Source organism: Ochotona princeps, chromosome 1, assembly GCF_030435755.1.
Source record: "Ochotona princeps isolate mOchPri1 chromosome 1, mOchPri1.hap1, whole genome shotgun sequence".
Lineage (NCBI taxonomy): Eukaryota > Metazoa > Chordata > Mammalia > Lagomorpha > Ochotonidae > Ochotona > Ochotona princeps.
This window is the reverse complement of record NC_080832.1, coordinates 25,500,786-25,528,567: the sequence shown is the minus strand read 5'-3', so window position 1 is coordinate 25,528,567 and position 27,782 is coordinate 25,500,786. Positions and strand designations below refer to the sequence as shown.

At 43.8% G+C, this 27,782-nt stretch overlaps 1 protein-coding gene across 7 annotated transcripts in view; it reads right to left on the bottom strand.

Annotated features, from left to right (window-relative positions):
* The window catches only part of NHSL1 (NHS like 1), a 262,622-nt gene that overhangs the window by 3,316 nt on the left and 231,524 nt on the right, over window positions 1-27,782 (bottom strand). For 5 of the 7 annotated variants that reach the window (XM_058670560.1, XM_058670650.1, XM_058670589.1 and 2 more), the window contains exons 4-7: window positions 19,443-19,635; window positions 14,177-14,308; window positions 1,669-4,833; window positions 1,079-1,211 (exon numbers count right to left, since the gene is read on the bottom strand). In XM_058670560.1, coding sequence (XP_058526543.1) covers window positions 1,079-1,211; window positions 1,669-4,833; window positions 14,177-14,308; window positions 19,443-19,635 — 3,623 coding nt within the window. The remainder of the gene's footprint in view (window positions 1-1,078; window positions 1,212-1,668; window positions 4,834-14,176; window positions 14,309-19,442; window positions 19,636-27,782) is intronic. The other 2 variants (XM_058670709.1, XM_058670766.1) reach the window with 1 other exon arrangement.

Below are 27,782 nucleotides of genomic sequence, written 5' to 3'. Positions count from 1 at the left end.
GTATGCCTGTGTCGCTGAGGAGTTCTAGACAATTCTGTGTTTTTGAGCTCATGCAAGAATCTTTTCAGTTACATTCCAAGGAGCGGGAAAGTACCACTGAAACAAGGTTATTTATGCAGAGAATAAAATGACTTTATAGGCCACTTTGCTCCAGAAGGAGTAGGGATGGGGGAGACTCACATTTAGGACCAAGTAAAAACAAACAAACAAACAAACAAAAAAAACCCTTTGGCATTCATGAGAGTTGCCTGAAAATACTGTGGGAAAGACGGCAAAAGGAAGCAAAAGGTTTAGATGGCATGACTGTTTAAAGTGCATACACATTTATGTCTTAAAGCTTATCAGTTTGTGCAATGGCATTTGCTGTGGGAGATCAGAAACAGAAAACTACAGTAAGTTGGAAATTCAGCGCTAACCCGCATTTACCCTTCAAGAAAACCACAAGTCGAACTACATATTTTACCCTGTCTAGTGTCCGGAACCCACAGTTAAGCATCAGACAGTTTCTGATGCCAGCAGATGGCACTGCTGGTACACAGTAACAAGCACATTTCCTCCTGCTCCTATTGAAAAAAAAAGCACCCTACTCTTTTATGGAAACATTGAAACAGCCCAAGAAATTACACTGTCAAATTCCTTTTTTCATAAAATGCAAAAAAAAAAAAAAAGATAACGAAATGCAACACTCCTCGAAAGGAGTTCTGTTTAGCTGGGCTGCACCCGAAGCGTACAGAACAGAGCACCTGTTCTTCCTGGACCTGGCTGGGACACTTCCTCCTGGACCCAGTCCCCGGCTGCTCTCAGCCAGTACCTGTAAACACTGCCCCATGTCTGCCAGGAAGATCAGCACCTGCCAGAAGGTATGGCACTGAGCCTCTGTCTCCAGTGTCATTTTAAATGTCAGCAGGACAAGGTACACCAGAAATGAGAATACGAGTATAGAGACACTTCCATCAGCAGCAAGGTTAATGAGTCAGGACTGGGTGATGAAGGAGTCCATCTGAGAATCAGCTGCACCAGAAGGAATCCTAGAGTAGATTTAAGCCCTGGGGAGATGGGGGGAGGGGCGAGTGGATACCTGTGAATAGCTGCGAAAAGGTCTTCTGTGGTCCTGGGCCGGCTGGGGGTCATCACCTCATCACTGCCCTCTTCCTTAGGGGGGTCAAAGATCTCCGAGGCAGCACAGGATGGGCTGGCTTCTGGAACCACAGCTAGAGAAGTAGGGAGACAACACAAGATCACAAAGACGGGAGTTCACCAAGCTCACCAAACGCGAGGCTCTCTGCTGCTGCTGCTGCTGCTGGCGGGAGAAGCACCAGGCTCGCTCCGGGTCTGAGGTTTGACAGTTTCCAAGGGAGGGGACCCGAGAGCCAGAGGTCATTCTGTGCTGCCAACACACAGAACTCAGTGCTGGAAGGCTCTGAAATTCCCTGGTATCATTTCTTAGCGGCTGGGCAGAGGGGAGATTACTCATCGCAGCTTAATCAGCAGCCTGCTGCAGCCCTCAGCTCCGCTCTCTGCTTTCTATCGTTTGGAAAACTCTTCCTTTAGCTCAGCGTGTCTCACTACATTTTCCTAAGACGCAAAGTTGGCAACCTCGTGGGTAAGAAGCCCAGGTTCGCCTGAGTTCCACAGAGGGCACAGGAGAGGGCGGGGTACTGGGCTTACCTTCTTGGTCCTGTTGAGACAGGCAGCTCTCCGCGTTGCCCCCATCGTCTGGATTACTCTCTGCTGGCTCATCCTGCTTAAGAGTTGGTGAGGAATTGGGCTGTACCATGGGGACATCAGTTTCCACTTTGCTGGGGCACACAACTCCTGCAGCTCCTGCCTCCGTGAGCGAGCTGCCTGGGCTGGGCACATGAGAGCCGACAGGGGTCCCTGAAATCTCTCCGGTACCTTGGCTGTGCACAGAGCCCTCCTCGGCCCTGCTGGGGCTGGGGGTGGCTGGGAAGGCGGGGCTCACGTTCTCTGCAGGCTGGGCGGCGCAGTCTCTCTGCGGGGGTGGCACCACAAGGAACAGTTTGGGCTTCTTGGAAATAGGGGGCGGCTTCCTGCTGGGAGAAGAGTCTGGGAGGGGGGCGGACCCTGGGCCGTGCTGAGCCCCTGCCTGGCCCGCTCTGGAGCACAGAGCTCCTGGGCTGTGCTGTGTAGGGTCGCCTCGCTCGGTTGGTTGGTCATGGTCACCCAGACTGGAGCTCCTGGCAGGCGTCGGAAGCGAGCTCGTCTCAGAGGCAGGCTGGCTTTCACTCTCCATCTCATTTATGCTATTTCGGGCTTTCAGAACGGCAGATGGCTTTAAGTGGCACGGCGGAGAGGCTGGAGTTCCTTGTTCCTGAGCTGCGCACTCGGGTGATGCTGCCACCTTGGCGCTGGGGTGCCGCCTCACTGGCCTCAGCTGCACCATCTGCAGCGCCTCGGTGGTGATGAGCGGCATGGGGGGCCTGCTGCCTTCTTCCCTGCTGGAAGGTGATTTCAGGGCCTCCCGGGAGGGCTCGGGTCGGCCAGCGGGCCTGGGGTCCCTCATGAATTTGGGGTCAAGAGGGGGAGCTGGTGGGGGCAATGGCAGGGAAGCCGAGGTGCCTGGGAGCAGGGGACTGAGTGGTGGTGGAGGTGGAGGGAGGACCCCGTAGGAGGTTGGAGAGCAGAAGGGCATGAGGGCTTCCGGCGGCGGAGGGGGGAACACGGGGGAGAGAGGCAAAGGGGGCTCCTCGGAGCCATCGGTTGGAGGCGGAGGGGGAAGGAGAGACCTGTCAGCCTGATGAGGCGGCAGGGCAGGGGGCGAGGCCAGGGCCGGCTCCAGCCGCTTCACAGTGCCACTGCCCTCGGTGGAGGCATTGGAGGAGAGGGAAGTGGACGAGGAGGAAATGGACATGGATGAGATCAAGGAGGACTTCCTTTCTGGTACCTTGGGCTTGGCTTTCCCCTTCCCATTGGCTGGTGATGCCGACTTCAGAAACACAGGCACTGGGGTGAGTGTGGTGGGTGTGTTGGACTGGCTGGAATACCCACTGGATGGCGAAGTGACCCGGTGGCACTTCTCTGGCGATGGCACCTTTGGTTTGACTGCAGTCCCGGGCCCTGGTGGTGGCATGGCAGCCCTGGCTCCATCAGGGCCCTGGCGGACTGGACCGTTGGCTGCGGGCACCCCGGGGCCAGCCGTGTCCTCCTGAAGGCCAGTGTAGTCGATGTAGTAGCACCATGGATCGGCGTACTCGGACTTGACGCTGCTCGTGTCACTTGGCGCAGGTGTGGCGCCACCCATAGAGGAGACGTTGGCTGTGGTGGCGGAGGTGAGGCTGCTGCCGGCGCTGACCGTGCTCTGGCTCCGCGAGCGTGGCAGCCACGACTCCTCCAGGTCACTGCAAGGGCTGTGCGAGGGCGAGCTGCCGCCGCCAGCACCGCCCAGGCCGGGCGGCAGGTTCAGCTGCAGCGAGTGCTGGAGCGTGGCGATCAGACTCTCATTGAGCACCTGCCCGTTAGACTGGCCGTTCTTCTTGGGTGCCCTGCGGAGGGAGTCTGTCCGGGAGGGTGGTAGGGGAGGCTTCTTGGCCTTCCTCAGAGAGATGTTTCTCGAAAGGGATTTGTCGTGGTCGTTTGGCCGGTCACCTTGGCTTCTCGGAGGTCTTCCACCATCGAAAACGTTTACCACACTGTGCCTGGGGTTTCCGAAGCCATCGGCTCCGCTGCCCACGTGGCTGGACCCGAGCGCAGAGTCTGTGCGCCGCAGTGGGTAGCAGTTGTGCTCCTCTGAATACACCGAGCTTCCGTCCTCTCTGTTGGATGTCTGGTCCAGGCTGCAGCTGCTCAGGTTACTTGTGGGAGAGGAGTGACCCGGGGTGGTTGGATGTGGCTTCAATGGGGAAGCGTGTTCAGGCCCTGAAGCTCTGCCCCCTGAGGAGCTAGACTCGCTCTTGCCATCCATATCGTGGGTGTGGCCTGGGAAGCTGAGATTATTTCTACAGTGGTAGGTTAGGACGTGGGAGCCATTTTCCCTATGAACTGGGTTGCCCAGAGGCACTTCTGAATCACAGAGCGACACCCCGGGGCCTTGGGTGTCAAAGGCTTGGGAAAGGATGGTTGGGGAGTGGTCACTCCAGTGATCACCCGGAAGCTGGTGTCCATCCCTGGCAGCACGCCTGGTGGTGAAGTGGTCACGGGGAGTGACCTTCAGGTACGGGGATGAGCCGGTCATTTTACCTTCTAGCTGCCCTGCACTCTGAGCAGTATGAAGAACCATGATCTCGGAGGAGCAGGAGAGAGTGGCATTTGGGATGATGCTGGTGGAGTAGGTGGCGTGGGGAGAGACCACACATGCAGGACTTGTCAAATTTTCACTCTCAAAGGGCCGCAGCTCTTCAGATCGGGGTCTTAGAAGCATTCCAGTCCTAGAGAACCCTCCCAAGGAAGCCAGGTTCTCGTCTCCTTGTAAACGACCCCTCTGGTAGGGTAAAGTGCCATCCACCTCATCGGCAGGGCCCAAGGCACCTAGTGACTGAAGGCGCGTCCTCACCGCAGAGCGCGGGAGGCTGTGGAAGCCAGCATCGCCATCGAGGCGAGAGGGGAACACCACTCCGGCCGAATCACTCAGCACCGACATGTTGCCGGAGGAGCCAGAGAAGTGGCTCATCTGGGCTGCGATGCCTTGCCCCTTATATGCCCTGATTCTTCTCACAGAAGGTGGCACGACCTTCACGTCCTCGGTCTGGCAGCTGGAGTCCCGGGTTTCCGAGCGCTGCCCAGCAGGGTGGTAGCCATTAAGCCTTCCCAGGGTGGAGCAGTGGTCCCCGGCATACACAGAGCAGTCACCCACATCCTCTTGGCTAGTGCCTGACGCTGCAGACAAAGCACAGAAAAAGACTGTTATGTGAAAATACAAACTGGGGGGGTCATTCCTGTGGCATGCACCCCCTCCTGGCTGTTTTCAAATTTTAGGAAACAAAACTAAGCCAATTCCACAACTTTTCTATTTTTAGTTTTTTTCTCCTATGGGGACTTCTGAGTGATTTTAATGCCCCCACCCCAATAGCTTCCAAAGTAAAAATCCTGCTACATTCCAAGTACTTCTTTGATTGTACTTTAAATCAGGTGCCTATGCAGAATTCACAGGGACTCCTTCAAGTTCAAGGCTGCTGAGTTCCCTGTGCAGAATTCACTGCTCAAACAACCACCACGAAGTGAAAACTCAAGGCAGCAAAGTGTCTGTTGGCAATGACCGTGTCACTCAAAGACAGCCCAGAGGGCCTCCCCCCCAGGTACCATTTAGGAGGGATACTGGAAAAAATGTTAATTGTATCAATTCTTCATGTCAGAAGGAAATCCTAAGAAAGAAAAAGAAAATTGATGTGGAGGCCCATCTGTGTTTCAAAGACTTCATTATCCATCTTAAGCCATCTTAAGGCTGTCTGTTGGTGACATTCAAAATTCTACAGCAATCTGCTGTGTGCTGGCAGCGGGAAAAAAAAGCGGGAACTGAAGGGAGTCAACGTGTCTTCACTGGAGTGTTATTCATTTCTTTGAGATTTACAACCAGAGTAGTATGTTAGAGAAAATGAATGAAAAAAAGAAGGAAAAACAGAGGGAAAGGGAAAAGCAGAACCTCAAGCAGGGGCAAGTGTTTGGAGCAGGGGTGACGATGCCTCTTGAAACGCCCTCACCTCATATCCCATCTCAGGTACTAGCTCTGCTTGCATTGACAGCTTCCTGCTAATTCCCAGCCTGGGAGGCAGCGTAGGATGCCTCAAGTACTTGGGTCCCTGCCACCCACACGGGAAGCCTGGACTGAGCTCTGGGCTCCTGGCTTCAACCTGGGCCAGTCCTGGCTGTTGCAGGCATTTGGGAAATGGAAGACTCCTTTGTGACTCTTTCAAGTACAGTGAAAGTAAATAAATAAATAAATAGTTTTTTAAGAGCAGCATGTTGGGGCTTGTGCTGTGGCATAGTGGATTAAAGCTGCTTTCGACAGCACTGGCATCCCACATGGACACTGGTTCAAGCCCAGCTGCTTCACCTCTGATCCAAGCCCTACTGATGCACCTGGGAAAGCTGTGGAAGATGATCCACCCACACAGGGAAAGCTGGAAGAAGCTCCTGACTCCTGGCACTGAGTTACTAGCTTCATGTTGGTTGGTTTAGCTACATAGCTGATAACAATTTATAACTCTTAACTTTAGTTCTCATATTACATATGCATGTAGACAATGCATATTGGATACTTATGTGTATCCGGAACAAACTATTCTTACATTCCTTAAAACAGAGTGCTTTGGACTGAGTCGGTCCTAGGAATTGTGGCTACGTGGGGAGTAAATCAACAGATGGAAGGTTCTTTCTCTTTCCCCTGGCCCTATAACTCTGCCTTTCACATAAACATATCATTTTTCTTTTAAAAAGGAGGGTATTGTCATCATATCTCACAAATTCCTAGGTGGTGATGAACAGATTCCAACCTGCCTGAGAAAGAACAGGGCTCTAAAAAAAAATCCTGAAACCAAGAACTTAACCAAAGTATACTGAGAACAAAATAAAACCAACCCTTGGAACAAGTTAAATACTTAAAAATATAGGAAACCTAAAGTTCTCTTTATGTTATTTTCATCAATAAGGACCTGGAAGTGTCTCATGTTCAGGCTTTGCAGAGCAGGGCTGGATGAGCATGTATCTGTATCCTGGAGCACCTGACAAGGACACTGGTGAGATGGGATTGCTAAATATTCCCTCTACCCAGACACTGTAACCATCACTTGGCACACATCCCTGGCAGTGCTCATCTAGATAGCACAGGACAGTACTAAGATCACAGCACTATGCTGGTGTCAGCTTCTAAAAGGATGTCACCCAAAAGGGAGGCGCCCACAGGGAACACCCTTTCTCTCACTGTGATGGAGAATCGTTTCTATCCTAAAATATTTAGCAACAATGATTCTTTTTCCTCATTCTCTCTGCCCAAGACCCACTTTCCTAAGATACATACATGGGTGAGGCTGTGTCTCAGAAAAAGGGGAAGTGTTTGGATTGGGGTTAAATGTCACCCTGGGAAACTTGCATTCCATATCAGAATAACTGGGTTTGAGGGCAGGAGCTGAAGAAAAACACACTTGGAAGAAAGAAAAACATTAAGTACACAGGTGTGTCATTTGGGGATAGAGAAGACCAGCAGGTGGCCATATTTTGGCATGCTAATGTGTACTGGTTCCACTGCAAACAATCAGGTATCTCTATCAATGATGGGCTTTAATGTTTTTGTCTTCAAAACCTGTAGCTGTGGGTCCAGCACTGTGGTCCAGAGGGTTAAATTGTGCTTGCAATGCCAGCATACCATAGAGCAGTGCTGAGGAGTCCTAGCTACCCCATTTCTGGGCTAGTTCCTTGCCCATTTGTTTTGGAAAGCAGCAGATGGGGTGGGTGCTGTGGCACAGCAGGAAAAACGCTGCCTATGGCATTACCAGCCCATAGAGGTAATGATTCGGGACTCAGCCGCTCCACTTTTCATTGAACTTCTGTTAATATGCTGGGAAAGCAGTGAAGGATTGCCCATGTGCTTGGGACCCATATGTGCAACGCCCAGATGAAGCTGCTGGGTCCTGGTTTTGGACCAGTCCAAACAGCTGTTTTGGCCATTTGGGAAGTAGGCCAGAAGACAGAAAACTTCTTCCACTCTGACATTCAAATAAACAAAACCTTAAAAAAAAAATGAAGGAAGGAAAGAAAATGAGAGAGAGAGAAGCAGCAGATGATGGGATGGTCAAAGTTCTTGCACTCCTGCTACCCAACAGAAGATGCGATGAATGAAGTTTTTAGGCTCCTGGATTTAGCCTGGACCAGCCCTGGTTGCTCTGGCCATCTGGGGAGTGAACAGGTGGAGGGAAGAATCTCTGTCTCTCCTCTGTACTCTACTTTTCAAATAAAGAAATCCTTAACAACAACTCCCCGCCACCCCCGCCAAAAAAAATCTAGTTTTTAATTTCTTGGGGCTACTAGAAGTTGAACTACTTGAATGTCAGATAAAACCTTGCTACTTTTCAGAAATGATTTTGAGTGTGCAATCACTGCAGACTTCTGAAAATACAAATATATACATTTCTCACTATGCACAGTTGAGTATCATTTTCATTTTCAAAAAATGTTTTCTTAGACGTTCAAAAATATACAATAAACTAATTTTGAATTTAAAATAGGGATCACCAAAACTCTATTCCCTACACAGATGCTCCAATATTGTCACCGTATAAGAAGTCTCACAGGAGATGAGCAGTTAGCAGAGCAATTAAGATGTACTGTACTGGAGGACCTGGCCCTAGTGCCATACCCGCTTCTAATTCAACTGGCTGCTACTGCACAATATGGGTGGCAGCAGGCGATGGCTCCAGTACGCGGGTCTCTGACAGCCATGTATAGTACTGACATTCTGACTTAGCCACGGTCCAGCTCTACCCATTACAAGCATTTAGAGAGTAAATCATCAGACTTCTCTCTCTCTACCTTTCAAATAAAATAAGTAAAAGTAAAAATACATTTAAAGAAAATTTCACAATATTACAGCACATAGATAAATGTTATATAAAACAAAATAAATTACCAAAAAAACTACAAGGAAATACAGACCATTCAAATATTACTCAAAATTTTGATGGGATTTGACCGATTTAAAAATGTCATGTAGGAGCAAGTCAGCTTATAATCCATCTTCCTGCTAGTGCCCCTGGGAAACCCAAGAATCTATGTGTGTGTCACCCAAGCATGAGTTCCCAGACAGAGTTCGTGGCTCCTACCTTTCGTCTGGCCTGGCACTGGCTATATGGTCATTTGGGCTGAACCAGTGGATGGGTATCTTCATATAAATAAATGAAACTTCAAAAATTAACAATGAGCAAAAGCAGTGACATACAATTCTTCTAATACTATAAAGGATTTCCAATTTCTAAAACTAACTTGTAAGGTTTAGTATATGAATATTTTTCTAAAAGCCTTGGGACGTGTTCAGTAATATTCTTAGTGTAAAATATCTAAAATCATTCATTAAGGGATTTCTTTTTTAAAGACCTATTTAATTTAAAAGAGCTACATACACACACAACACACAGAGCAATTTTCCTTCTACTGGTTTACTCCTCAGATGGCTCCAACAACCACGGCTGAACCAGGCTGATCAGGAGCTAGGAACTTCATCAGCAAATCGCAAGGTGGTGGTGGGGATCCATGTTCTGAGGCCATTTTCAGTTGTTTTTCCAGGCCATCAACAGTGAATTGAATGGGAGGTAGAACAGCCAGGAATGGTACCCTTCCAGGATATCAACGTACAGATGATAGATTAATTTGCTAAACCACATCACTGACCCCATGGTATTTTTTTTTAAGATTTATTTTATTTTTATTGCAAAGTCAGATATACAGAGAGGAGGAGAGACAGAGAGGAAGATCTTCTGTCTGATGATTCACTCCCCAAGTGACTGCAACAGCCGGTGCTGTGCTGATCTGGAGGCAGGAGCCAGCAGCCAGGAATTTCTTTCCAGGTCTCCCATGCGGGTGCAGGGTCCCAAAGCTTTGGGTCATTCTCGACTGCTTTCCCATGCCACAAGCAGGGAGCTGGATGGGAAGTGGAGCTGCCGGGATTAGAACCGGCGCCCATATGGGATCCCGGTGCATTCAAGGCGAGGACTTTAGCCACTAGGCCACCACGCAGGGCCCAACCCCATGGTATTTCTTTAAATAAGACTTTTGCTCCTTAGGAAATATGTATGGGTGGATAAGTTCAGTAGCAAAATATAAATATATATCCAAGAAAACCTGATCTGATTGTAAAAGATGAAGCCTAATGTGGTATTCAGACACATTCTGTATAGTTATAAAGTGGAAGAAAAATGTGAAACCCAGGCCCAGTGCGATAGAGTATTAGTTAAAGTCCTTGCCTTGCACACACCAGGATCCCATATGGGCGCCGGTTCTAATCCTGGCGGCCCTGCTTCCCATTCAGCTCCTTGTTTGTGGCCTGGGAAAGCAGTTGAGGATGGCCCAAAGCCTTGGGACCCTGTACCCGCGTGGGAGACCCGGATAGAGCTCCTGGCTCCTGGTTTCAGCTTGGCGCAGCACCAAGTGTCGTGGTCACTTGGGGAGTGAACCATCGGATGGAAGATCTTCCTCTCTGTCTCTCCTCCTCTCTGTATATCCTACTTTCCAATAAAAATAAATAAATCTTAAAATGTGAAATCCAGTCCTGTTCATTGAACAGTCAAAAAATCCTAACCATACTGTAATTTTCTAATTTTTCAGACATGTTTTAGAAATAAACCTTGATTTGAAAGCATTATATGTTGCTAGTCCCCAGAGTTTACTATTTGTGGATTTTTCAAAAGATTTATTTTTTTTTTTTAATTTGAAAGGCAAACTTACAAAGAGAGAAGGAAAGAAGAGAGCTCTTCTGAGGGAAAAAAACACAGAAAACATGCAAAAAATTTTAAGAAATAAAAAATAACAAATTAAATAAAAAACAGTAAAAAAAGTAAATAAAAAAATTTTTAGAAATAACGAGAGAGAGAGAGAGCTCTTCTACATGCTGAGTCACCTCCCAAATGGCCACAACAATTGGTAATTAGGCTGGCCTGAAATCAGGAACCAGTAACTGCTTCTTCTAGGTCTCCCACCTGGGTGCAGGAACCAGGGAACTGGATCAGAAATGCAACAGTTGGGGCTCCAACAGGCATCTATAGGGTAGGCCAGCACCGCAGAAGGCAGCTATGCCACAGCACTGGCCCCTACTTAGTGAATTTGGAGTATAAACTGCATATCATTGAACATCACATCACATTCTAAATTACAGACACACTTCTGATGGTTGGTTCTGCAGGAGCCAAAGCTCTTTGCAACTTGAAGGGTCCAGTGGCAGAACACAGCTATCCTAGCCAAAGCCTTTCCTTCCTCTAATCACATCTTTTTTTTTTTTTTTTGGTCTAATTGGATTGAGCCATCCTTATACTTCTCTTCTAGAAGAACACTAATAAAAAAAATAAACCTCTATTTTTACTAATCATTAGTTAGTTAGTGTAAGCCTTGTTAACCAGGGCCTAGCGTGGTAGCGTAGTGGCTAAAATCCTCGCCTTGCACATGCCAGGATCCCATATGGATGCCAGTTTGTGTCTCAGCTGCTCCACTTCCCATCCAGCTCCCTGCTTGTGGCCTGGGAAGGCAGTTGAGAACAGCCCGAAGCCTTGGGAACCTGCATCCACTGGGAGACCTGGAAGAGGCTCCTGGCTCCTGGCTCCTGGCTTCGGATTGGCTCTGCTCCAGCCATTCTGGCCGCTTCGGGACTGAACCAGCGAATGGAAGATCTTCCTCTCTATCTCTCCTCCTCTCTGTATATCTGCCTTTCCAATAAAAATAAATAAATTTAAAAAGAAAAAAAAAAGATTTGTTTACCAGGATCCTTAGAAATAGAAATACTGAGAGCAAAAGGCAAAGTCAACTACATGTCTACAAAAGAGAGCAAACATATAATAAAAATTTTTGGCCATATCAAAGTCCTCCCATTCTATCCACTCATCTTCTCTCAAAAGATATACATACAGATTTAAAAGGCAGAGAGGAAAGAAAGAGGTCATCTATCCACTGGTTCTGGTTCTCTCCCAAAGTATCCACAATAAAAAAAAGGCAAGAAGAGGTCAGAGGCAAGAGCTCACACTCACATCTGGGTAACCTACACAGGTGGCAGGGGCCCAGCACTCGGTTCATCATCTTCCGTCTTCCTAGCCACATCAGCAGGAAATTGGATCAGAAGCAGAGAAGCTGCAGTTCTAATTCACACACGTAAACGTGGGATGTCCGAGTCTTGGGAGGCATTTTCACCAGCTGCAGCCCAATGCCCTCCTGGTCTATTTTTAAGCTATCTCCAGCTCAGCTGCCATTGTCCCAGTTATGTGCAACGACATCCAGTGTCTTAACGTCTAACAGCAGTGACCATGTAGATGATGTGGGAAAGCTATTTTGTGGATTTCTCCAGCATTAGTGGTGGTCTCCGTGTGACAGGCAAAAGAGGCAGAAACAAACATGGAATTCCAGGGACTTAATTATTGATTTAAAAAAGACTCAAGTTCCAGATGTGATTTCCCTAGCTGGTCAGACAATTCCAGTAAGGTCAAAGGAACAACTGAGTTACTGGCTTCATGCTGGTTGGTTTAGCAACATAGCTGATAACAATTTATAACTCTACTTTAGTTTTCATATTACATATGCATGTAGACAATGCATATTGGATACTTATGTGTATCCGGAACATACTATTCTTACATTCCTTAAAACAGAGTCAGCCAAAAATCTACCTATTTTTATTGAAAAGCACTTAAAATGCAGCTTTCTTCTACACATCAAACTGGTACATGGGGCTTAAGTGCTTATTTTCAAAGTCATTCCTTTAAGTTAAGGAACCATCTCCCAAAAGACTAAAGTATAAATGTTATTTGAAGTGCTATAAGAAATGATCCTATTAAACATCCATAGAGTATGGTGTGTCCAGCTTATATTTTCAAATTAGTTAGCTGTCAGCTCAACTAGCGGGAGAAGAGAGCCTTGGAGTAAATGAGCCTGAACGAATGAGGCAGCACTAGATTTGGAAGAGAGACAAACAGGAGATACTTGAAGGCAAGGGTGCACGGGAGGAATGTGGCGCCCTAAGGCGGCCATGGGTGGCCTGGCAGGTCCTAAGGCGCAGTGTCCAGGACACACACTAAGGACAGACACTTCATAGCCCCATGGGTACAGCTGCAGTTCTGCCTTTGTTTCTACATTCCCACCCCAATATGCAACAAGGCCGGCACCCGAGGGGAGAAGCCAAGCCTTGTTATACTTTGGGGAAATGCTGCTGTGGCCCAGAGGCCAACGCCCATGCGCTTTAGAATTTCAGGGCAAAAGAGACCAAATGCTAGGGCAAGTAGGGCAAGCAGGGCAATCAGGGAAAACCTGCCCTTTTCCCCATACCAGGCATTTCAGCAGGGATGCTGCAGTGGAGGAAGACACAGGCACAAAGTCCACACCACCCAGGAACCGAAATGCTACCCCTGGGACTATAACAGGGACAGCACTAGCTAGGATAACTTCATTTCGACAGACATGCTTGTGGTTTCAGAAATAATGACTCAGGCTCCAGAATTTCCACTTCCACAGTAAATAAAAGCATCAGCTGAAAATATGTACTAATTGCAGTATGCTCCTCTACTCCCAAATGAAAGGATTTCCCGTGAAACTGTTTAAAGTATGAACTAAGTCCACAGGCTGGCCAAGGACAAAGAAACAAATTTCCAGGTAGATAGCCTTCTGTTCCCTACAATAATGCTGAGAAGCTACTGCATTTACAGCAGTATCAGGTACTAAGTCAATTCATGTGAGTCTCAATCAACCTTGAAGGGCAGGTTCTGGTAACACCATCAACTTCAAATGTGAAGGAGGTGTGGGAATGTGACTGTGGTCACCCAGACAGTAAACATTCACCTCAAGCAGACTGGTACCAGAACCTGGCTCATGACCCAGGAGCCATGTTATGCTGGCATGTCTGTCAGGCCTCAGGAAAAAGGCAGAGGAAGTAAATTTAGAGAAAAAGGGGATAATTATCCCAAGTACATACAAAGACAAGCAGAAACAAAAGGAGTAAATGAACACTGAATCAAAACAACCCTCTCCAGTAGGCAATATTTACTATATATATAAATAAAATAACTGTAAAAATGTTTCACTGGAGGTAATGTAGGTGTTATCCAACCAAATGATTTCTTTTCAATGCAACGACATAAACCAATAACCCCATACTGCTTGCCCCTGACAAAATGCCACCAGCATCGTCACTAAAAATGAAGTTCCTAATTTGAAAATGAGTTTCCAGTTTCAGGAAAAGATTTAAATGAAAAGCAAATTTAATTGCAGAAACAACCCAAGCCCAAGGTACACAGAGTTGATAATCTGTCAATTTCCATCACCCCAGTGAGTAATTTTCAGGTTTGCTCTTTCCCCTGCAATGCAAGTAACTGCACAGGGCTGTAAAGGTTTGTACCAAACACCTCATTTAGGAAAGCAGATGGCCTTCAGGGTCCTGAACGGCTATCAGAATGTATCGATTGGATAAGCACCGCAAATGAGGTTAGGTGGTCGAGGCGAGCCACAGTGAGGAGCAAGAGAATACAATTCTGATGAGCCATACCTAGCTCCTTCTGTATGTTGTCAGGGACTCCTGTAATAGTCTTTCTCCTTTTGACTTTCTTCGGTCGTCTTACCAGAGTGTCTGTGTAAATTAGAGACCGCCGAAGGCTGGCCTGGCGATCGAAATTCTCCCCTAATGTAAAGCAGTAGAACAAGCAAAGCAATGTTATTTCCAAGCAAGCTGACATCATGCACTTCCTTCCAGCAGCTTGTTGTCAAATGATAAGAAGGTATTAATAATGATGTTAGCCAGTCACATGACGATGGAGCTGAAGGGCAAAAAGGGAAGGAAAGCACGTTATCATCATAAGGCTCTTTTCCAATATGTGTGTGTGTGTGTGTGTGTGAGAGAGAGAGAGAGAGAGAGTGCGTATGTGTGTGTGTTCTTGCAATGGAAGCATCCTGAGCTCATTTCCAGATGAGCCAGAGTAGCAAATGCAAATTTGTAACACACCTAAAGAATGCTCCCATGAGATTTTAAAAAAGGAACGCTTTCGAAAGTGTTCCACAAAGGTCCTGTGGCGAGGAGAATCGCTCATTACACCAGCATGGACATTGGGTTGGGGGAACAAAGGCAAAGTATTCATCTGGTCTCTCTGAAGAGATCCATGTAACAATGTAACATCCTGTGCAATGAATCAAAGAACCGAATCAAGGGTTCTTGGAGGAAGAGCTTGTTGCTCAGACAAGGCAGCTATCGACTTTGATAGACTATATTATGGTATGAAATACAATTACAGAGGAAAATGAAAAGCCTTATGGTGATACAGTACTTTAAACCACAACAAGACCCAGTAGCATTGCAGCTGTTAAAGCTGAACTGCTTCTCTCTGTTTCACGGTCATTTTTTAACACCGATCCTAATTCAGACATTTCAGGTAATGCTGTAACCAAACCAGAAATGCTGGAGGACAAACTTGTACAATTAACACACCATGGAAAACCATAAAAGAATAAAATTTGTTGAAATGTCAGTGATCCGTTGTTCACTTGAAGGAAAATTTTATATCATTGATCTTTGTAAATGATCATTCTCCTAAAAGAGATTTCTTAAAAATACTTTCATATATACAAATTACATACTTCTGTCATTCTTATGCATAAAAGTATCACTCTTTGGCATGACACATATTCAAACTGGGAATGTTGTGGATAGTGTAATTTCTATTTTGAAAGGAATAAATTGTGAGCTTTATTCAAACAAAATAGAGTGTTACAAACAGGAATTATCAAACCAACCTGCTAAAGAACAAAGTTAAATAAATGCTTGCAGACTTGTAAATGTTTGCAACTTTTTGTTTCCAATAGAGAAAACAGAAGGGACTAAAAGAAGACCCTGAGACCCCAGAGGACACCACTGCCATGAGAAATGGGTCACCAGGTGCAGTAGCAAAAGTGACCTCTGAATGGGTAAGGCACAGACACAATGGTCCATTAGTTTCCTGCAGCAGAGAAAAACATTTCCTTGTATGAAAACATTAAGGAGGGACAAAACATTAACTGAAGTTGGTTAGTCTCAAGTTTTAAAGACGAAGGATTAAACCACCATAAGCACCGGGGAAATTCAGAAAGAAACCAGAGGAGGATGCATTTCCCACACGCACCATCTTTGAATAAGGGTACCTAACTCCCCATTGTGCACGACCATCTACCATGACTGCTTTATGCCCCTCCTCCAGCAGTCCACTAATGCCTGGTACAAAACAGCTAGCCAAGAAATCTGTGACAATGAAATCATCCCCCTTCATTGCAATAGCATTAGACAAAGTTACTATTGTTAAATATACTTAGGTAGCTCAAACATCAAGTCAGTTCATAAGAAATGTTTAGTGCGTCAGGGTAGACATTTGGCATAGTGGATAAGACATTGCATGGGGAGGCCATGCCCATGCTAGGTTTACATCCTGGCTTTATTTCTGATAACATAGGTTACTCCTATGTTAATGCACAGTCTGGGATACAGCAGGTGATGGCTCAGGGACTTAGGCCCTGTCACCCAATGGGGAAGACAGGGATGGAGTTTCTGGTTCCCATCTAACCCCAGATGCTGCGAACATTTGGGGAGTTTGATGGAAGATCTCTTTCTGTATCCTTCTTTCTTTCTCCCTTCCTTTCAACTAAAATAAAACTTTTAAGTTCATTTACCCTATATGCTCATCTTCTACATGGAAGTTTTTATCCCTTATGCCAGATTATGCAGCACATTTATATGGACTTTCTTAAAAGTTTCTTTCCCTCCTAATCTCTATTATATGCCAGGTCTGTGTGGGACTATTAACTATAAGTTCTACCTAAACCTGCAGGCTTGTAGTTCCTGGTCCCTCATTTCTATCTGCTGACAAGTGGCTTTACTCTGGATTTCAGATGATGTGTTCATTGGCATTTCCCTTCTAACTGAATCCTAACAAAAACTAAGCTAGAGGATCAGTGCTCACCCAAAATAATGAACACACTACAGCGTGCTAGAGGAAGCTACACTTTTTTCTCAAAAATCTAGGGCTTTGGTATATGAGTTCATGGAAAAAAATACAACGAAAAATAGTTCACTGTAGTGAATAATTTTTAAATTCATGCATAGGTCTTTTCATAGTATACATATCCATTAGCTTTTTGAAGACGCTTCATAAACATGTATTCCCTTAAAAAAAAATTTTTTTTGAGAGGTAGCAAAAGAGAGACAGAGAGAGAGAGAGAGAGCTCTCACTCACAGCTTTGTTTCCCAAATGCCTGTAACAGTGTATTAGGAGTGGGTGAACAGGAGGACATGAGTGGCAGGAACCCAATGACTTGGGTCACCACCGTTATCTCCCTGAGTGTGGATCTGCAGGAAGTTTGAATGAGGACCCAGAGCCAGGCTAGAACCCAGGTACTCCAATGTACAATGTACTATCTTAACGTCTAGGCTAAACAGCCTAATTTACCTTTTAAATTCCATTCTCCATGAACTTTCTGAAAGAGTAAAAAGCCATATAGCCTACATCGATTCAATTACCTAAAGTGAAAATTTCAGGTTTATTGCTTCTTATTCTAGATTTACAAAATGAACACTTTAAGAAGTATGTTTATGTGAACACACAGATCTAAAAAAATAGATCAATACATATGCAATAGGTATTATATTTAATTTTGACATTTCGGCAAAAATGTTAACCACTCAATTAAGAGTGAATTGAATTTTGACATAACTCATTGCTCATCTACTGTTTGTCAGTCACCTTTCCTGCGTGGTATTTTCAAGTCTTCCTTTTAAGTTCTAGGTAATTCATATTCATTTAGTCATCAAACAGAAAGAATCAAAGCTCAAAGTTACGGCACTGTCTTCTCTTCTGACAATGCATTTCATTACAAATAATTCTTTATTCTTGAAGCTATTTTTAAAGTTTCCAGATCTCAAGATAATACATTTCATTGTAATTTCATTAAAGATTGTCATATTAAATAGTACAGTCTCCTTATAATATTAATTCTGAGGCATTTAATTAAACATAATGTCATTACACTTCAGCTGTATTTCATCAATGAAGTAATTCATCTTTGTATGAAAAGTATTACTTATGTATTTCACGAAACAATAAATATGATACTTTGTTCTGAAAACATGACTACCTGCAAAAATAATTTTTATAAAACGTGAGCTAGGTGAATGAGGAACACATTCAAGACAGATCAACAGAAAAAATGGATAAAATCTTGGGCAACTTTTTAAAGTTTTAAGCACAATAACCATAAAAAATGTGCGTGGAATTGAAGGTAATTCATCTATTTATTTAGTACATTTCTATGGAATTCAAAATAAGATTTCTAAATGTAATTTTTAGACATCCTATAAGCTTTTTTCTTTTCTTTTCTTTTTAAAATTCTCAATAATTCTCAAAATGATACTGACCTCTTAAAAACTCCCTAATGTTATGGTAAAAAGTTCTCTAGTGGGTGGCTCAAAAAAAAAAGTTCTCGGTGTGGTGGCTCAAAAAAGGCTAATCCCCCACACTGTAGCACTTCCATCCCCCATGAGTACTGGTGGTATGGCCCAGGTTCCCCACTTTCCATTCAGCTCCCAACTTTTGATCTGAGAAAGCAGTAGTGGATGACCCAAAAGCCTTCGGACCCTGCATCCACATGGGAGACCCAGAAGCTCTTGGCTTGAGGTCGGCTCAGCTCTGACCATTGCGGCCATTTGTGGGGGGGCGGAATCAGCAGCTGCAGAATCTCTGTCTCTCCATCTCTCTCTGGCTTTCAAATAAAAAATACATAAACATTAAAAAAAAAAAAGTGGAAGCAGCTTCCAAGTCCAAGAATACTGTTATTTTCCATCCTACTTCTTCACGGAAACTCACACTTTTGGGTCACGTAACTAATTCAGGCTCTGACTCCATGAGCTATGAATTGTGGGCTGCTTATCAATAATGACTGTTAATCATTTATTGTTATGGCACACAGGCCCATGGTTGCAGTATTAAGTCCAGCATGCCTATACTTCAGCCCTGCTCAAGCTTTCTTGTCTGACCCCTTCTCTTGGATACTTTTGAACATCCCTTTCTAGTTTGTGGAAGATAACCTTTGAGTTTTATGTTCCTTGTTATCTACAACCTTATCACAAATGACAAAGGCTGAATATGATGTTACAGAAAAACATAAATTTCAGCTTTGGTTATTTCTGTTTATACTGTAGCTTAATGTAAAATATTCTCATCATATTCAGAGGAATAGATTCTCACTTGAAGGTTGTGGAATTCAAACCACAGAAATAAAAACATAATTTTATCACCTCTATTAGATTTTTAAAAATATTTTACAGTTCTTAAGTCTCTTGTTTTTTTTATTTCAGAATTTTTCTTTTTTTCTACTTGAGAAACAAGCAAAAAAATCCATCACTGACAGATCTCAGAAAATAATTATTTTTTCACTTACGCAAATATCTAATAAATACCCTTAGGAAGAGTATGCATTTTTTTCTTACACAGGGTCTCATTTTTAAGGTGAGCCTATAAAACCAAAATCTTATTTAAAAAGCAACTCAATTAAACACAACACTCTTTATATGACCTGTAGGACAACTGTGTTCTTCAAGCACCGATGTTTGGTGACCTAGTCCATTGACCTAACAAGCAACAGGTTCTTTATTAAACACAGGGCAGGAAGCCAGCGAGATCACAGCTGCTCACTCCAACGCACACATGAGATGCTAAGAGCCTGGAACCAACACAAAGCCATGGTCACACTCCCAACTGCACTCTGAATCCACATCCGTGTGCTCACACAGGGCGTACCGGTTATGTTAATGGGAACCACATCAGCCTGGACTGTCTGTGCTTGCTGCCGCATCTTCTCTTCTGGTGTTGGCAGTGGAAGTGACCTGGTCCAGTTGGTCTGCGTATTAAGGTCAGAGAAGTCACCTGAGGTTGGTGTTTTAGGTCGCCGGATGGAAATGTGCCTCTCCTCTTCTGAGGAAGACAGAGGATACTGCAGAGAAAGAAGTCACAGCATGTAAATTGCTGGTGGAACACTTGAAAAGATCTCTCAGTTTAAAAAACATGAGACTGACTTAAAGGAAGCCAAAATAACAACAACAACAACAACAACAGCAACAAAATACTAGAAGTCACATTTAAAAGCAGAAGCAATGATTTACAAGCAAATAGCTTATCTCTTGGGCTGACCCATAATACACAAGATTCATTTCAGCTTCAGCCAGTAAATCGTGGAAACTGAGAAAGGTTTGCTGAGCCACATCTTTTAAGTTGTTGCTGTGCTTCCTCTGTTTACAGCATTCAGAAAGCTGTGGCTTTAGTTCAATATCAGCAGTCTAGAGTAACATCACGGCCATGGCCATCGGTTTCCATTTTGATTAACGCTGAGTTTTGCTCAGAGTAATTTTGAGGTCTATTTCCTTCAGGCTCTGACCTTGGGGAACATTTCAAAAATGATAGAGCTATTGTTATGCAATGGTCCGTGCTCTTCTGAAAATGGATACGTGGAGAAGAGTTGGTGAGAGATTGTGAATTGTAAGAGGCTGACTAAAGCTTTATCAGAATTCCAGGAAAAACATGGCTGGCAGTGCTGATACGGATTAATACTTCAACCTGGCTCCATAGTAGCTGGCTTGGCGGCACAGGAGCTCCAAGGACTGCAAATACATGGAACTGGCTTAGATATGACAACCACAAGGGTAACTGGATTTGTGGGCAATGCCAGTTTATAATATTCAATGAATGTGTAAGAACTGTTCTGCAAGTTTAAAGCTTTTAAACAAAACTGCCATTGATGAACACAAGGCATTAACAAAGAATTTTACGGGCCTGGTGCAATGGCTCAGTGGCTAAATCCTCACCTTGCACAAACTGGGATCCCATATGGTCACCGGTTCACATCCTGGCTGCTCCACTTCCTATCCAGCTCCCTGCTTGTGGTATGGGAAAGCAGCAGAGGATGGTTCAAAGCCTTAAGCCCTTGCATTCATGTGGGAGACCCAGAAGCTGCTTCAGGCTTCTGGCTCCTGGTTTGTGACTTTGAACCAGCCCATCCCTGGCTGTTGCAGCTATTTGAGAGTGAACCAGCAGATGGAAAGTCTCTCTCTCTCTGTTTCTCCTTCTCTTTCTTATAAATCTGCCTTTCAAATAAAAATAAGTACATCTTTTAAAAAGAGTATTAAAAAGAATTTTACTGAAGGACAAAAGGTCAATGACCCTTCTGTGTAAACAGAACCCAGATCAATATTGCATCTCCCCTTTCCCATTAATCATACACACCCCAAAACAAGGGTAACTAACCCTTCGGGTCCTAACTCTGTGGTTTCATTCTGCCTGTATTTGGACTTTCTATAAAACAAATTGTATTTTAGTTATCTCTTGTCACTTACTCTTCTCACTCAGCATTATATCTGTAAGATTTTTACCTGACTTTAAAAACCAGCTTTTATATCTTTTGAATCTAATGCAAGTTTCTAAGAGGGCACCAGGAATGAAAAGTACAGAAATGCATTGGTTAGGAATCGCAAACATAAGAACACTGTCATCACTGTTTATAGCTACCAAATTGATCTTGTTGCAAAAAATCTGGTCTATAACTTCCAGAGCTCCACAAATCCCGGGGGAGAGTGGCGGGAGGGATGCTACATAAGAGCTATACAATGTAATCAATGAATAATAAAAAAAAAAGAGCTAATGAGAACAGTTTGGTGTAAAGTGATAGGGTCTCACACTCTAAATTCAAGTGAATCTGTTTCTATACCGTGGTATTTCCTTTCCTATAAAATGCACCTGTGCTGCCTCTTCCTGGGATGAAAAACGTGAGCATGTCTATGACTACCAAACATCATGGATGTGAAAGTGGGAAAGGCATAAAGATGACTTTAAAACAGCGAAATCAAGAGCTAAAAGTATTCACTTTTTAAAAAAGATTCATTTTTATTGGAAAGGCAGATATACAGAGAGGAGGAGAGACAGAGAGGAAGATCTTCTGTCCTATGGTTGACTCCCCAAGCGGCCACAATGGCTGGAGCTGAACCAATCCGAAGTCAGGAGCCAGGAAGTTCCTCCAGGTCTCCCACACGGGTGCAGGGTCCCAAACTTTGGGCCGTTCTCGACTGCTTTCTCATGCCACAACCAGGGAGCTGGACGGGGAGCAGGGCCACTGGGATTAGAACCCGTGTCCATATGGGATCCCAGCGCGTTCAAGGAGAGGACTTTAACTGCTACACTATCGTGCCGGGCCCAAAAGTATCCACTTTTGTTGCAGAGACTAATGGCAGTAAAGTCATTGGGCAAATTAAAAAAAATTAGAAAATCAAATATCTCAATATAATTTTCACTTTACACTTCTTTAAAAAATATTATGTATTTATTTCTTTGGAAGGCAGAATGACAGAGAGCGAGAGAGAGAGAGAGAGAGAGAGCAATTTTCCATCCAATGGTTCACTCCCCAGATGTTTCCAATAGCCAGTGCTAAGCCAGCCCAAAGTTAAGGAACCAGAAGTCAGGAGTTCACCTGGGTCTCCCATGTGGGTCACAAGGCCCCAAGCTTTTCAGACATGGCCAACTGCTCTCCCAGGCATATTAGCAGAGAGCTCCGTTGAAAGTGGAGCAACCAGGACTTGAACTGTTGCTCTAGCACTCCAATATGTGATGCTAGTGTCACAAGTGGAGGCTTAACCTGTTGTGCCACAATGATGTCCCTACTGTATATTCCTAATACATAACCATACAAAATGATCACCTAGGTTATTTTACACCTAAGGAAAATGTGAAATATGCTTAATTAAATATACTCAGGTTATGAACTGTGCCCTGTATTACTGAGAGCTCATGTTCACACTAATGTGTACTATATCCATTCATATTTGATCTGATTCTGGATGGTTAAAATTCACACATATCCTTGAAAGATTATCAAAGCATATTTGAGTAGTTTTTTCCTTTTTGTTTTATTTGAAAGGGAGAGAGGAAAAGAGAAAGGCAGAGAGAAAAATCTCCTATCTTGTGATTCCTAACCACAATACCCATATCTGGAGCAGGCTGAAGCCAGGAACTCCATCTTGGTCACCCACATGAGGGGCAGGGACTAAAGCACATGGGTCCTCCTTCCCCAGCCTCTTAGGCACATGAGCTGGAAGCCATATTGGAAACAGAGCAGCCAAAAAATGAACTAGCACTCTGAAATGGGATTCCTAAAGGAAGTTTTGAGTCAGCAGCAACTAAATCAGCCAATTAGCTCCCATCAGTTTTCAGTTTTGACACTTTATAGATTTTATTTATAATACATATCTTCTACCCTTAAAGCACATAAATACAAACACACACATCAAAATTAATTGTATTTGAGAATTTCATGGCTGTTTGTGTGTTAAGATCACCTGTCCAGAGTTGAATCATCATCTAGTGTATCAGAAGATTACTCCTACTTTCTGGCATATGTATTATAGAAACAACTTCCCAGGCAACCTTAACATAGCATATAGATGTTAAAGGCAATAAGAAGCAAATTCTAATCAAAATCATTTACAAGAAGAAAAAGCAAAGCTTGAGGCTAGTGAAGAACAACATGGCCAGCCTGCAATGTGGGCTCCCTTTATCGGTTGATGCACACTGGGGTGTGCAGTGAAACTCAATTTGACTATTTGCAAGCATCCCCATGGTGCCCATCAGTTCCATTAGCCACATTTCCTTCAGCTGATGGATGCTGACAGTGTCCACAACCCTCCCCATCAAACAGCACTTCCATGCAGCCTTGTTTATCCTGGGACAACTACCAGACGCAGCCACAGTGTCACAACCGACAAATACCATCCCCATGATAGCATGCTCCCCTCTCTTGCAAGAAAACGTTACTGAAATGTAGAAGTCAGATAAAGTCACATGCAAATATGACCATTATACAGAAACAAAGTCAACTAAAGAAAATGTTTTCAGAATGATAAGGCTCCCATTCCTCTCCATGCCCATAAATACAGCAGGTGCACAGGAAAAAATCTCACGCATCTCAATTGCAAAACACATCATCATCCCATCATTTCTACATTAGGCTGGACACGGTAATGCTATGCTCCCTTACTTTGGGTCCAATGGCTTATTTTCAACAAAGCTGCTAAATAAATCCTTTAAAATACAAGCCAGATCACACTGCTGTCCAAAGTCCTTACGACATAACGAAAATTCTATGTGACCCATCAGCTGGCCTACTTGTATCTATCTGATCACATCCACTATTCTATCCCTTCTTTTCATTCTCTAGTCATACTACCCTCTCCACTGTCCATACACTCACCTGACTGAGAGTGACTGCACTTACTTCCACATGAAAGGCTCATCCTTTAGACATCCACACAGCTAGAACATTTTTTCCCTAGATATTTATTCAAGCCCTCTTCTTGTTGAAACCTTACCTGCTCACCTTACTCAATTTCAAATTCTTCCCAATAGCAACAGTATATACTGACTTACATATGTAAGATTTATTTTGCTTGTCTTCCCTATGAAGTCTGTTGCTTTAAACAAAAATTGCATTAAAAGCTACTTCAGCATTTTTTAGCTTAAAAGGAGTAACTGTGTACTAACTGGCTGTTGTTTAATAAAGAAAGAAATAGAGACTCAGAGGCGTAAAGCCTCTTTGTGTTTTGGAAAGAGTACAGTGAGAAGCCCTGGCCCTGAAAGGCTCGGCTGTGGAACAGATCGGGAGTACTTACAACATTCACAAAACTACCAGGTCTTCTGGTCTAAAAATACAACTGCCTTTTATATCTCTAAAGAAGAACAAAACCTTCAGGTGATCTGAACAAGTCAGCAGCATGGTATGGTGGATGAAGAGCACAGTGGGTGGACATCCTGACCTAGTCACTTACCAGCGATATATTTTGAGCAACTGACTCTCCCTTTCTAGAGATCAGAAGGACCAAAGCAGTTAGCATGCTTGACTTCAGCTAACAAAACCCCTCCACTTTTGGAGGACAGCTTGGCCCTCCCAGAATTAAATCTGTCTGTGTTGCTTCTAGATTTCTCTCTCCCTAGATGGTTTTATAAGGTGCCAAAACTGTTGCAGTCTTCACTGGTCTTATGCCTTCAGTATTTTTAGACCCAAAACATCCTGACTTAATGCTGTTCTTCTTTTATGACACTTTTTTTTCCCTGGAGCCAATAACAACAAAGTGGTAATGGGGCAAAAGGATTAGTGGTCCATTCAGCAACTCCACAATGGCCTTGAGATGATTTCCATAGCCACACTGTTATTAAGCAACTCTGATTCCACATACATGTATGTCCCTTTTTTGCCATTAATTGATGCATTTGGATTTAAAGTGATCTTTCACTTAAACAATAAAATGGGAAAAAATGGGAAAACGTGCTTCAGTAGATAGAGTATTTGTTCTGTTTGAATTAAAAAAGGCAATAATTTTGAAGTTTTCATATACAGTTTTAAGAGAGTAATGATATTTCCACCCTAACCTCCCTTCCTCTCACCCTTTCTCCTTGGTTGCTTAATCTTCTTTTATTTTTTACAATAACCTACTTGCAATTTTCTTTATAGTCATAAGCTTAACCCTCCACTAAATAAAGAATTCAATAAGTAGTAAGTAGAACAAACACTATTCCTCAGGAATATAAACAAAAGCTATGAACAATAATCAAATCTCCAAGTGTCAGTTTAACTCATATACATTATTTTTTGACTTTGGTTACCACAAATCAGGGAAAACATATGATATTTATCTTTTGGGGGGATTGGCTTATTTCACTAAGCATAATGGTCTCCAGTACACCCAATTTGTTGCAAAAGACAGAATTTCATTTTTTTCACATCTGAGTAGTATTCCATCATGTATATAATACAATTTTTTTCATGCATCTCTTGTCTATTGGAATGTCACCCTTTCAGAAACGCTTGTTCATGTCTTTTACCCATTTCTTAAGTGGATTGCTTGTTTGGAGTTTTCTGTTTTCATTTCTGTGTCTTCAACTCAATTTTGGTGGACTGCATGTGTTCAGAAGTTGATCCATTACTTCTGTATTTTCCAATTTGTTTGCATATAGCTATCTGTAGTCATTCTGACTTATATATTTCTGTGGTATTCATTGCAGCATCTCTTTATTCATCTCTGATTTTAACCCATCACTTTTGAGCTAGTTGGGCCAATAGTATATCTGGATGGAGTTCCTGGCTTCTGGGTTTGGCCTGGCCTCAATTTTTATTGAAGTCATTTGAGGTCTGAAACAACAGATGGAAGATTTATCTTTCTGGGTCCCCATCTCACTCTTCCTGTGTCATTCTGTCTTTCAAATCAATCAACCAACCAACCAATAAATCAATATTTTAAAAATAAAGATTGGTCTGGCTTAATGTTATGTTTCTAAGATATGTCCACGTGGCTGTGGGAGCCTACCATTCACTCATTTCACTGGGGTGTTCCTTTCGCTCCAACACATATTTACCCAACCTTCTGTTGACGGCCAACTGGGTTGGCCAAGATGCTCTTTATGTTATCTCATTAACTCATGAGCTCCCATCAGACCCTATTAGGAACAAAGCATTACAGCAAAGGTTTTACTCCTGACATACTCATTATTGGAAGTGAAACATGGGATTGAGAGTAAGAAATGTGGATTTACAGAGATCTCTCTATACTTCTGGAGGTGATGGATTTCATACTATCATGATTGTGGTGACAATATCAAGAGTGTACGCATGTCCAAACTTAAGTTGCATACTTTGGGGCCGGCACAGTGGCATCCCATATTGGCACCATCTGCACTACTGGCATCCCATATTGGCACTGGTTTACATCTCAGCTACTTCATTTCTGATCCACCTGCCTGCTAATGTGCATGGGATAGCAGCAGAAGATAGCCCAAGTCCTGGCTTTGGATTGGCTCAGCTCTGGCCCATGCAGTCACTTGGGAAATGAACTAGTGGAATGAAGCTCCTGGCTCCTGGTTTTAGCCTGGTTCAGCCCTTGCTGCATGGCCAGCTGGGAGGTGTGCCAGAACATAGATAATGTCTCTCCCTGTGTCCTCTCTAACACTGCCTTTGAAGGATACAAAATAAATATTTTTTTTAAAAGTTCTGTGCTTTAGATATGTATGACTTACTTCATATAAGCAATATCTCAACAAGGCAATTTTAAAAGCAGAGATCTTTCAGTATTTAAATTTAAATGTGATATGACCTTGGGCCCAGAGTAATAGTCTAGTGGCTAAATTCTCACCTTGCACATGCTAGGATTCCATATGGATGCTGGGTCATATCCCGGCTGCTCTGCTTCCTTTCCAATTCCCTGCCTGCAGCCTGGGAAAGCAGTAGAGGATGGCCCAAAGCCTTGGGACCCTGTATCCATGTGGGAAACCTGGAAGAAGCTTCTGGCTCCTGGCTTCAGATTGGCTCAGCTCTGGCCCTTGCAGCCACTTGGGAAATGAATTAGTGTAATGAAGAGCTTTCTTTCTCTTCTTCTCTCTAAATCTGACTTTCCAATAAAAATAAACAAATCTTTGTTTTTTTTTTAAAAAAAAGGATTATTCATAAAAAAGTGACATGATTGGGTGCAGTGATGTAGCAGGCAGCAGTGCCAGAGTACCATATAGGTGCCGGTTCCAATTCTGGCTGTGTCACCTTCTGATCCAGCTTCCTGCTAAGTCCAAGGAAAGAACCAGACGATGGTCCAAAGCCTTGGGCATCTGAATCCACATGGGAAACCCAAAAGAAGCTCCTGGCTCTCAGCTCAGACCAGCTGAGCCCTGGACAGCTGCAGCCATTTGGGGAATGAACCAGCAAATGGAAGATGTGTTAGTCGCCTTTTCACTAGAACTCTGACGTTCTAGTTAAACAAACCTTTAAAAAACTTTTTTTTAATTAAAAATTCTGTGATCTTAAGCAAGTGACTTAATCTCTCCAAAATACAATATCCTCATCCATGATACAGGCATAATCAAAAGTACCTTAGTTGATTGTAATAAATATTGACTATATCCTCATATGGCACAATCTCTGGGGCCTGAGCCTTTCCGTGTGCCAGCTGCTTGGCACCATGATGGGATCCCAAACAGCAATAAGATAGGGATGCTGTCTTCTCATCTGGGTGGGAAGACTGGCATGAATGGAGTCTGAAGATTTTGTAAAAGGATGTG